We start from the raw sequence: 12,620 nt of genomic DNA, 5'->3' as shown, positions 1-12,620 counted from the left end.
GTCCGGATCGCATTTTCAGATGCATCAGCGGATAACCCTATCTCCAAGGACAAGGGTGTCTCTCCTGTGGTGGTTACAGAGTGCTCATCTTCTAGAGGGCCGCAGATTCGGCATTCAGGATTGGATGCTGGTGACCACGGAGGCCAGCCTGAGAGGCTGGGGAGCAGTCACACAGGGAAAAAAATTCCAGGGAGTGTGATCAAGTCTGGAGATTTTTCTCCACATAAATATACTGGAGCTAAGGGCAATTTACAATGCTCTAAGCTTAGCAAGACCTCTGCTTCAAGGTCAGCCGGTATTGATCCAGTGGGACAACATCACGGCAGTCGCCCACGTAAACAGACAGGGCGGCACAAGAAGCAGGAGGGCAATGGCAGAAACTGCAAGGATTTTTCGCTGGGCGGAAAATCATGTGATAGCACTGTCAGCAGTGTTCATTCCGGGAGTGGACAATTGGGAAGCAGACTTCCTCAGCAGGCACAACCTCCACCCGGGAGAGTGGGGACTTCATCGGGAAGTCTTCCACATGATTGTGAACCGTTGGAAAAGACCAAAGGTGGACATGATGGCGTCCCGCCTGAACAAAAAACTGGACAAGTATTGCGCCAGGTCAAAAGACCCTCAGGCAATAGCTGTGGACGTTTCTGGTAACACCGTGGGTGTACCAGTCGGTGTATGTCTTCCCTCCTCTGCTTCTCATACCCAAGGTATTGAGAATTATAAGACGTAGAGGAGTAAGAACTATACTCGTGGCTCCGGATTGGCCAAGAAGGACTTGGTACCCGGAACTTCAAGAGATGCTCACAGAGGACTCATGGCCTCTGCCGCTAAGAAGGGACTTGCTTCAGCAAGTACCATGTCTGTTCCAAGACTTACCGCGGCTGCGTTTGACGGCATGGCGGTTGAACGCCGGATCCTAAGGGAAAAAGGCATTCCGGAAGAGGTCATTCCTACCCTGGTCAAAGCCAGGAAGGAGGTGACCGCACAACATTATCACCACATGTGTCGAAAATATGTTGCGTGGTGTGAGGCCAGGAAGGCCCCATGAAGAAATTTCAACTCGGTCGTTTCCTGCATTTCCTGCAAACAGGAGTGTCTATGGGCCTCAAATTGGGGTCCATTAAGGTTCAAATTTCGGCCCTGTCGATTTTCTTCCAGAAAAAATTGGCTTCAGTTCCTGAAGTCCAGAAGTTTGTCAAGGGAGTACTGCATATACAACCCCCTTTTGTGCCTCCAGTGGCACTGTGGGATCTCAACGTAGTTCTGGGATTCCTAAAATCACATTAGTTTAAACCGCTCAAATCTGTGGATTTGAAATATCTCACAGGGAAAGTGACCATGCTGTTGGCCCTGGCCTCGGCCAGGCGAGTGTCAGAATTGGCGGCGTTTGTCTCAAAAAAGCCCATATCTGATTGTCCATTCGGACAGGGCAGAGCTGCGGACTCATCCCCAGTTTCTCCCTAAGGTGGTGTCAGTGTTTCACCTGAACCAGCTTATTGTGGTACCTGCGGCTACTAGGGACTAAGAGGACTCCAAGTTGCTAGATGTTGTCAGGGCCCTGAAAATATAGTTTCCAGGACGGCTGGAGTCAGGAAAACTGACTTGCTGTTATCCTGTATGCACCCAACAAACTGGGTGCTCTTGCTTCTAAGCAGACGATTGCTAGTTGGATGTGTAGTACAATTCAGCTTGCACATTCTGTGGCAGGCCTGCCACAGCCAAAATATGTAAATGCCCATTCCACAAGGAAGGTGGGCTCATCTTGGGCGGCTGCCCGAGGGGTCTCGGCTTTACAACTTTGCCGAGCTGATACTTGGTCAGGGGCACACCCTGACTGAGGAGGACCTGGAGTTCTCTCATTCGGTGCTGCAGAGTCATCCGCACTCTCCCGCCCGTTTGGGAGCTTTGGTATAATCCCCATGGTCCTGACGGAGTCCCCAGCATCCACTTAGGACGTTAGAGAAAATAAAAATTTACTTACCGATAATTCTATTTCTCGTAGTCCGTAGTGGATGCTGGGCGCCCATCCCAAGTGCGGATTGTCTGCAATATTTGTACATAGTTATTGTTACAAAAATCGGGTTATTATTGTTGTGAGCCATCTTTCAGAGGCTCCTCTGTTATCATGCTGTTAACTGGGTTCAGATCACAGGTTGTACAGTGTGATTGGTGTGGCTGGTATGAGTCTTACCCGGGATTCAAAATCCTTCCTTATTGTGTACGCTCGTCCGGGCACAGTATCCTAACTGAGGCTTGGAGGAGGGTCATAGGGGGAGGAGCCAGTGCACACCACCTGATCCTAAAGCTTTTACTTTTGTGCCCTGTCTCCTGCGGAGCCGCTGTTCCCCATGGTCCTGACGGAGTCCCCAGCATCCACTACAGACTACGAGAAATAGAATTATCGGTAAGTAAATTCTTATTTTTTCTCGCAACGGAGCGATTAGTCGCTAATGCGCATGCGCAATGACCGCAGTGCGACTGCGCCAAGTAAATTTGCTATGCAGTTAGGTATTTTACTCACGGCATTACGAGGTTTTTTCTTCGTTCTGGTGATCGTAATGTGATTGACAGGAAGTGGGTGTTTCTGGGCGGAAACTGGCCGTTTTATGGGTGTGTGTGAAAAAACGCTATCGTTTCTGGGAAAAACGCGGGAGTGGCTGGAGAAACGGAGGAGTGTCTGGGCGAACGCTGGGTGTGTTTGTGACGTCAAAGCAGGAATGACAAGCACTGAACTGATCGCACTGGCAGAGTAAGTCTCGAGCTACTCAGAAACTGCACAGAGAAGTCTTTTCGCAATATTGCGAATCTTTCGTTAGCTATTTTGATAAGCTGAGATTCACTCCCAGTAGGCGGCGGCTTAGCGTGTGCAAAGCTGCTAAAAGCAGCTTGCGAGCGAACAACTCGGAATGACCCCCAATGTTTTTTACGCTGAAGTGATCGTAGTGTGATTGACAGGAAGTGGGTGTTTCTGGGCGGAAACTTAGCGTTTTCACGGCGTTTGCGGAAAAATGCAGGCGTGCCAGGGAAAAACGCGGGAGTGGCTGGAGAAACAGGGGGAGTGGCTGGCCGAACGCAGGGCGTGTTTGTGACGTCAAACCAGGAACGAAACTGACTGAACTGATCGCTAATCGTGAGTAGGTCCGGAGCTACTCAGAAACTGCTAAGAAATATGTATTCGCAATCAGGCCCGGCGCTACCCGCTCAGCGAAGGGATGCAGTCCAGGGAGGCGCTGGGACGGAGAGGCGCTCCCCCTGCTCTGCATTCCTTCCCTGCTGCGCCGTCCTGTCCCCCGTGCTGCTGCTGCTGCTGTGCCTGTATGACAGGCACTGGCAGCGGCGCTTGTAGCATTAGAATCCTCCTCCCTCCGCTCCCCACCCCTCACCTGTGTGACAGGACAGCGCTGTGTATGGGACAAAAGGGGCGGAGCTACATGGGACGGAAGGGGGCGGGGCTAAACGGACCCGAAGGGGCGGAGCTACACGGACCAGGCTGCTTAGTGTACAGACTCAGAGGGAGACTGGCTTAGGTAAGTGAAGGGTGAGAGGGAAGTGTGTGTGTATTGTGTATGTGTGTGTTTGTGGTATGTCTGTGTGCGTTTGTGTGCTTTAAGTACGCTACTACTACAGGGGGGGCATTACGTGTAACGTCGCTACTAATGGGGGGGCCATTACGTGTAACAACGCTACTAATGGGGGGGCCATTACGTGTAACAACGCTACTAATGGGGGGGCCATTACGTGTAACAATGCTACTACTAGGGGGGGTCATTATGTATAAGGATGCTACTATTACTTGGGGGGCATTACATATAACAATACTACTACTACTTGGGGGGCCTTACGTATAAGGACGCTACTACTACTGGGGTGCACTATGTATAAGGACGCTACTACTACTGGGGTGCACTATGTATAAGGACGCTACTACTACTGGGGTGCACTATGTATAAGGATGCTGCTACTACTACTGGGGTGCACTATGTATAAGGATGCTACTACTACTGGTGGGGCATTATGCATAGGGATGCTACTACTACTGGGGAGCATTATGCATAAGGATTCTACTACTACGGGTGTTGCATTACGTATAAGGACGCTACTACTACTTGTGGGGCATTACGTATAAGATGAATAAGATTGTGCTACATTGTGGCGAAATTTTGAATGGGGGTACTATTGTGTGGCTATGCCCCTTACTTGTGAGACCACACCCCTTTTCCCGGTGCGCGCCAAAGGAATATGGGAGGGCGCAAATTTATAGTTTGCAGGGGGGCGCCGAACACCCTAGCACCGGCCCTGTTCGCAATTCTGCTAATCTTTAGTTCGCAATTCTGCTAAGCTAAGATTCACTCCCAGAGGGCGACGGCCTAGCGTGTGCAATGCTGCTAAAAGCAGCTAGCGAGCGAACAACTCGGAATCACCCCCTATGTCCAGAGGAGAATGCATTAATTGTCAATTACATAAAATATAATATGGAAAATTCCAGATCAGTTCTAGATACTCACATGTTCTGGGCATTTCCAAATTCTCCATTTGGATCTCCAAGATGCCCTCCATCTCCTGTGAATATGTACAGATATCCATCAACACCAAACAGTAACTGTCCCCCGTTGTGGCTTCTGGCTGGTTCTACTATCTCCAAAAGAATCCTATTAATGAGAATATACAAGGATTGAATATTACTTTCATAGAACTAACTCAACACACACATTACACTGAAAAATATACAGTGCAACTCTAGTACAACCACGCGGTCTCTCCATTATAGCGCCAGAGTGAGTGAGCCCCTCCATCATAGCCACAGAGGGAGGCAGTCTCTTCATTATAACCACAGCATGAGGAAGCCCCTCCATAACAACCACAGTGTGAGGAAGCCCCTCCATAACAACCACAGTGTGAGGAAGCCCCTCCATAACAACCACAGCGTGAGGAAGCCCCTCCATAACAACCACAGGGTGAGGAAGCCCCTCCATAACAACCACAGCATGAGGAAGCCCCTCTATAACAACCACAGCATGAAGAAGCCCCTCTATAACCACAGTGTGAGGAAGCCCCTCTATAACAACCACAGCGTGAGGAAGCCCCTCCATAACAACCACAGTGTGAGGAAGCCCCTCCATAACAACCACAGTGTGAGGAAGCCCCTCTATAACAACCACAGCATGAGGAAGCCCCTCTATAACCACAGTGTGAGGAAGCCCCTCCATAACAACCACAGCGTGAGGAAGCCCCTCCATAACAACCACAGCGTGAGGAAGCCCCTCCATAACAACCAAAGGGTGAGGAAGCCCCTCCATAACAACCACAGCATGAGGAAGCCCCTCTATAACAACCACAGCATGAAGAAGCCCCTCTATAACCACAGTGTGAGGAAGCCCCTCTATAACAACCACAGCATGAGGAAGCCCCTCCATAACAACCACAGTCTGAGGAAGCCCCTCCATAACAACCACAGTGTGAGGAAGCCCCTCTATAACAACCACAGTGTGAGGAAGCCCCTCTATAACAACCACAGCATGAGGAAGCCCCTCTATAACCACAGTGTGAGGAAGCCCCTCCATAACAACCACAGCGTGAGGAAGCCCCTCCATAACAACCACAGCATGAGGAAGCCTCTCCATAACAACCACAGTGTTTGGAAGCCCCTCTATAACAACCACAGTGTGAGGAAGCCCCTCCATAGCAACCACAGCGTGAGGAAGCCCCTCCATAACAACCACAGCGTGAGGAAGCCCCTCTATAACAACCACAGCATGAGGAAGCCCCTCTATAACAACCACAGCATGAGGAAGCCCCTCTATAACAACCACAGCATGAGGAAGCCCCTCTATAACAACCACAGCATGAGGAAGCCTCTCCATAACAACCACAGTGTTTGGAAGCCCCTCTATAACAACCACAGTGTGAGGAAGCCCCTCCATAACAACCACAGCGTGAGGAAGCCCCTCCATAACAACCACAGCATGAGGAAGCCCCTCTATAACAACCACAGCATGAGGAAGCCCCTCCATAACAACCACAGTGTGAGGAAGCCCCTCTATAACAACCACAGTGTGAGGAAGCCCCTCTATAACAACCACAGTGTGAGGAAGCCCCTCTATAACAACCACAGTCTGAGGAAGCCCCTCTATAACAACCACAGTGTTTGGAAGCCCCTCTATAACAACCACAGTGTGAGGAAGCCCCTCTATAACAACCACAGTGTGAGGAAGCCCCTCCATAACAACCACAGCGTGAGGAAGCCCCTCTATAACAACCACAGTGTGAGGAAGCCCCTCTATAACAACCACGGTGTGAGGAAGCCCCTCCATAACAACCACAGTGTGAGGAAGCCCCTCCATAACAACCACAGTGTGAGGAAGCCCCTCTATAACAACCACAGTCTGAGGAAGCCTCTCTATAACAACCACAGCGTGAGGAAGCCCCTCCATAACAACCACAGTGTGAGGAAGCCCCTCTATAACAACCACAGTGTGAGGAAGCCCCTCTATAACAACCACAGTCTGAGGAAGCCCCTCTATAACAACCACAGTGTTTGGAAGCCCCTCTATAACAACCACAGTGTGAGGAAGCCCCTCTATAACAACCACAGCGTGAGGAAGCCCCTCTATAACAACTACAGTGTGAGGAAGCCCCTCTATAACAACTACAGTGTGAGGAAGCCTCTCTATAACAACCACAGCGTGAGGAAGCCCCTCCATAACAACCACAGTGTGAGGAAGCCCCGCTATAACAACCACAGCGTGAGGAAGCCCTTCTATAACAACCATAGTGTGATGAAGCCCCTCTATAACAACCACAGTGTGATGAAGCCCCTCTATAACAACCACAGTGTGAGGAAGCCCCTCTATAACAACCACAGTGTGATGAAGCCCCTCTATAACAACCACAGTGTGAAGAAGCTCCGAAGCCCCACCATTATAACTACAGTAGACGGGAGCACAGCCATAAATAACCAAGGAAATGTGAGTGCCTCCTTAAAAGCCTCACATGCAGAGAAAAGAGGTGACTCCTCTCTCACAACCAAAGTGATACATGTAAGTCAGAGTACACATTTAAGGCAAATACAGTATAAACATATGAGCAACAAAATACATACAGTCTACATTGTAGATTTATTTTGCCCTAAAATAGTTTGCAAATCACTGCAAATAAGCAATGCCTAACTAATAGTCTCCTTAATGGTCTTCTGGCTCTGTATCACCACTTGTGATACTGCTAGGGTTGTCAGCTCTCCCTGATTTTCTGGATTCTCCAGGATTCTGTGGCAACCCTCCAGGAGGCTTTTCCCTTCACCCAGATTCCTGCATTAACCAGGAATAAGGGGACCCTGGGAGCATCAGCACTGCTCCTTGGCAGCCGAGGAACTCAGTAAACTACAGTGACTGTCTCGCGAGATGATGACTTCAAATCTTGTGAGACTGTGTTCAGCCCTTTTCCTTATTGTACAACCCCTCGAGCTGTAGCAGTATTCCTCCACTAGTAAGAATCCCAGGTGAGTGTAATGACCATTACAATGGAGATCCCATAGCAAGTGCTACAGGAAGCGCAAAATAACGATTATCCATACTCTGCGCATGCACAGGACTCATACTGCGCATGCGCAAACAGATCCTGCGACGTAGCACGTACTCCAGCATCTGACAGTCTGATGCCGTTTTGTAGGCGGGGTGGGGGTGGCGACAGGCTCCGGTTGGGAAAACGGAGTCATTTGCAGCTGTTAAGGAGGCAAGAAGAGGTCAGGGATCTCCATCGCTAGATGGACATTTCCTGGCCTCTGCGACGGGCAAATTGCGCGGCAGTATGAGCCCGATGGTAAGTCAGTGATCCGATGCTGCGTCGTAGGATGCAGGTCGGGTCACTACAGCAGCAGGAGGTGTCTGCATGTATTAGACGCCTCCAGCTGCATCACTGTACAGAACTGTCACTGCTGCCTCCAAGGAAGCAACTCCAACATCTGAATTAGGCCCCTTGTCATTGGCGTTTCTATAATGGGTGCACCCATATTCTAATACTCACCTTTCCGGAGTCCAGCGACGGGCGCTGCTCTCGCGGTGAAAATCGCAGCCAAAATGTCCGCCTTGCATGCGCAGTAGCCAAATTGGTCTCCGGAACATGGTGGGCGCCATGTTTCTGAAGACCTGTGCATGCACAGTAGACTCTGTCATATTGCCGGAGACTACTGTGCCGTGCAGAGGAGGGGGCACACCCAGAGGTGCACACGGGCTGCCTCCCCTGTTAATGGCCCTTGCCCCTTGTGCCACCCTAGACATACATTTCTTGTATTTTGTTTGTCTTCCGTACAATTGTGGTAATGCCTATTACCCGAGGACCATGGTATGGTAATCTGTTATCCACTGTCATGGCTGGGAGTAGAATTTTACAGGTTTCTGAGTTAACAATTGTAAAAATCTAATTTAGTTACTTTCATTGGCACTAGCCCACTGGGGTTCAGTATGGTATGCCGGCGGTCAGGCTCCCGGCGACCAGCATACCGGCGCCGGGAGCCCGACCGCCAGCTTACCGACAGTGTGGCGAGCGCAAATTAGCCCCTTGTGGGCTCGCTGCGCTCGCCACGCTGCGGGCACGGTGGCGCTATTTTATTCTCCCTCCAGGGGGGTCGTGGACCCCCACGAGAAAGAATAAGTGTCGGTATGCCGGCTGTCAGGATTCCGGCGCTGGTATACTGTGCGCCGGGATCCCTTCAGTCGGCATACTGAAGACCACCCGCCCACTGTACCTGGAAGCATATAACTCATTACATTTTCATACAGATAAGATATACACTGAGATGTACCTTTATTTTCTTGATATATATATATATATATATATATATATATATTTTTTTTTACAATTAAAGGGCCTAATTCAGGGCATCATTCCGAGTTGATCACTCGCTACGGATTTTCACAGCGCAGTGATTATGGCAGAACGGGTCTAATCTGCGTATGTGTATGCACCGCAGTGCGCAGGTGCGTCGTACAAGTACAAAGAGCATTGTGGTTTTGCACAGGTTCTAGCGACGTTTCCGTTCGCATTGCCGAACGCAAAGAGATTGACAGGAAGTGGGAGTTTCTTGGTGTCAACTCACCGTTTTCTGGGAGTGTTTGGAAAAACGAAGGCGTGGCCGGGTGTTTCCAGTGCGGGTATCTGACGTCCATTCCGGGACCTTCGTCGCAGCAATCATCGCACAGAATAGGTAACTACAGGGCTGGTCTTGTTCTGCACAAAATATGTTTGCTGTCGCGCATCTACACAGGCGTTCGCACTCCTGCAAAGCGAAAATACACTCCCCCGTGGGCGGCGACTATGCGTTTGCAAGGCTGCTAAAAGTAGCTAGTGAGCGATCAACTCGGAATGAGGGTCTCAGTAGTAATGATAGCTTGCAGCAGCTTTGCAAATGCATACCTCCCAACTGTCCCGATTTTCGTGGGACAGTCCCGTTTTTTTGGGTTTGTCCCGCTGTCCCTCCAGCGGGCCGCAGTGTCCCGCGGTGGGGGGGCAGTTGGGAGGCTCCTGATCACTCACTGCTCTGCTCAGTTGAGAGCAGAGCAGCGGTGAATAAACGCTATTCCAGTGAGTTTGAGGGAGAGTGGGCCTGCCAGCAGCTAACAGAGCGCTGGCCTTGCCCCCTCAGTGATGAAAACGGGGGCGTGGCTCGCGATCGCGGGCCCTCCCGTGAAGCCACACCCCTTCTACACAGACCACGCCCCATTTTCAGTCGCGGGCGCGCTTCGCGCGCCAAGATGTCCCTCCTTCTACTTCAATGTTGGGTGGTATGCAAATGCAATCCTTTGCAATGCAAATGCAGGAGGAGGTGCATACTACCTCCCACCTCCTCCCTGCATACTACCTCCCACCTCCTCCCTGCATGCTACTTCCCTCCTGCATTTGCGATGCGATTGCATCTATGATGAACATTGCGACTATCAGTCGTGATGTTCCTCTGTGACGGTAGGCTCAGGCTTGCCGTCTTAGTGCGGCTTGTGGGGCCAAGTTAACTGCGTTCGCGATGCAGTCCTTGTCCTTGACACTCCCTAAAAATGGGGCAACACACCCCCACGTTTTCCTCAACGCCGGCTGTCCCCGTTCCTCCCCGCGAACACCTCTGCCTGTCAATCAGTCAGAAGCGTTTGCATCCCTGCAATGTGATTGCAGGACATCAGGAAACTGCAGTAAGGATCACTTATGCGATCCCTACTGAATTTTTCCCACAGAGTCAAAAGGGGTAAAAAATAAACCGAATAGGAAAAACAAGAAATGTAGACTGCAGCATCCCTCCACCAAAAACTAGTAATACACAAGCGCTGCACCAAAAACTAGTAATACACAAGCGCTCCACCAAAAACTAGTAATACACAAGCGCTCCACCAAAAACTAGTAATTCACAAGCGCTCCACCAAAAACTAGTAATACACAAGCGCTCCACCAAAAACTAGTAATTCACAAGCGCTCCACCAAAAACTAGTAATACACAAGCGCTCCACCAAAAACTAGTAATTCACAAGCGCTCCACCAAAAACTAGTAATACACAAGCGCTGCACCTAAAACTAGTAATTCACAAGCGCTCCACCAAAAACTAGTAATACACAAGCGCTCCACTAAAAACTAGTAATTCACAAGCGCTCCACCAAAAACTAGTAATACACAAGCGCTCCACCTAAAACTAGTAATACACAAGCGCTCCACCAAAAACTAGTAATACACAAGCGCTCCACTAAAAACTAGTAATTCACAAGCGCTCCACCAAAAACTAGTAATTCACAAGCGCTTCACCAAAAACTAGTAATTCACAAGCGCTCCACCAAAAACTAGTAATACACAAGCGCTCCACCAAAAACTAGTAATTCACAAGCGCTCCACCAAAAACTAGTAATACACAAGCGCTCCACCAAAAACTAGTAATTCACAAGCGCTCCACCAAAAACTAGTAATACACAAGCGCTCCACCAAAAACTAGTAATTCACAAGCGCTCCACCAAAAACTAGTAATACACAAGCACTCCACCAAAATCCAAGATAATGCACTTAAGAAAAGCCCAAATTGTTCATTTTAAAATGGAACGCCAGCCATACACCTTACCCAACCAAAGTCCCTGAACCAAACCTGTTTTATATATTCATTTCACTACGTTTAAATAACTGTTATTGTTCATTCATTATTTTTCAGTTATCAAAAATACCCACTTACTGTAGTTTGCCAATCCTCAGCGTTGACCAATGAATATAATGATGAATTCAGCTCTTTTGTACACAAAGCTACTGTATATCAACAGATGCACAATAACAGATCTTCACTACAATACACATTCTATATATAATAAAAGCTTTTTTGTTCTTCCCACCTTTCAGACTTTCGATTCGCCCTATTGATGTCCGGATACATGACGCGGAACTCGCTTATTCTGATTTTCTCCACGTATTCATCATCCAGTATAGAGTAGTAAACGTAGAACCTCCCATTCCACTTGAATTTTGGATGGAAAGCCATTCCAAGGAAACCCCGCTCATCCCCATGCCATGGACTTGTCACCACACTTTCCTGCAGGTATAAAAAGGGCTCATCTAATCGCCCACCATCTGGTAAGTAGACCCAGACGATGCCAACCTGCTCAGCTATGAACTTTCGATGTGTGCCATCGTTGGCATGGATCATCAAGACCGGGTTCCTCAACCCGTTGGCCACCTCCTCTAAGCACATCTTAAGGCATCCTTCTTGGTCCTCAACTACAGCCCCGAGGTTGTTGTTCAGGTCCATATTCTGTATCACTTCTGGGAAACAATAGTCTTCATCTGTTAATTCAAGCAGATTGCAAAACAGATCTCTGTCCTTGGCAGACTCCATTATCTGTTTGTCATCAGTCAGGAGGGAGATAGTGCTCTGGCAATTGAAATAGAAATCTGAGCAGTAGTCAGAGCAGAGACCAGGAAGGACCCTTAGAGGTGTTCTTGGATCCTCCGCATCATATAGATGTGCGGCGTACGGAGAACATTCCTGGAATGAAAGAAGAACATGACACGTTAAAAGACATTGGGACTCATTCACAGTTGGACATATAACTGTTTTTTGGGGGGTTTGTGCTTTGCACATGGATCATTTGCTGGCAATCCTAATGGGCAATATAGAAATCTGCCATCTTCACCCTCAAATGTCATCTTCTCAAACAAATGATTAACCCTGAAGCTAGTCAGTACACATCAAAGGGTCATTCTAGCAGATCACTGACCAGGCGATGGAAGGAGGCAGGGGCGTTTTTCATCCCAAGGGTCATGACGGGAAACTGGTATAGCCCAAATGGGGTGATAAAGGTCGACCCAGACCTCAGATGTCAGTGGTATCTGCCATTACCCCCTACTGAGATCTATGATAGTGATACTGTATAGCATGCCTGGGCAAGCCAATCCAGCAGTTCACCTATCATGGGCATACAGATGGGTCCATGGTTATCTTGGCTAGTTTTCTGCGCCTAGGCACAACATGGTTTATTAACATAAACCCTTCATCTATTGTTCACAGCTGCAATACAATCCAGAGAACAATACAGCAGGGGATTAAGTCATTACAGCAGGGGATTAGGTTCGACTGCCCATTCTCAGTTAATCCTATTAAAGGTCAAGA

At 49.0% G+C, this 12,620-nt stretch overlaps 1 protein-coding gene across 1 annotated transcript in view; it reads right to left on the bottom strand.

Moving 5' to 3' along the window:
• HHIPL2 (HHIP like 2) overlaps positions 1 to 12,620 on the bottom strand; it is a 218,598-nt gene that overhangs the window by 114,561 nt on the left and 91,417 nt on the right. The window contains exons 4-5 of the mRNA XM_063919427.1: positions 11,347 to 11,996; positions 4,506 to 4,649 (exon numbers count right to left, since the gene is read on the bottom strand). Coding sequence (XP_063775497.1) covers positions 4,506 to 4,649; positions 11,347 to 11,996 — 794 coding nt within the window. The remainder of the gene's footprint in view (positions 1 to 4,505; positions 4,650 to 11,346; positions 11,997 to 12,620) is intronic.

Source organism: Pseudophryne corroboree, chromosome 4 (assembly GCF_028390025.1).
Source record: "Pseudophryne corroboree isolate aPseCor3 chromosome 4, aPseCor3.hap2, whole genome shotgun sequence".
Classification (NCBI taxonomy): Eukaryota; Metazoa; Chordata; class Amphibia; order Anura; family Myobatrachidae; genus Pseudophryne; species Pseudophryne corroboree.
The sequence above is the reverse complement of the archived record's forward strand: the minus strand, read 5'-3'. Positions and strand labels throughout refer to the sequence as shown.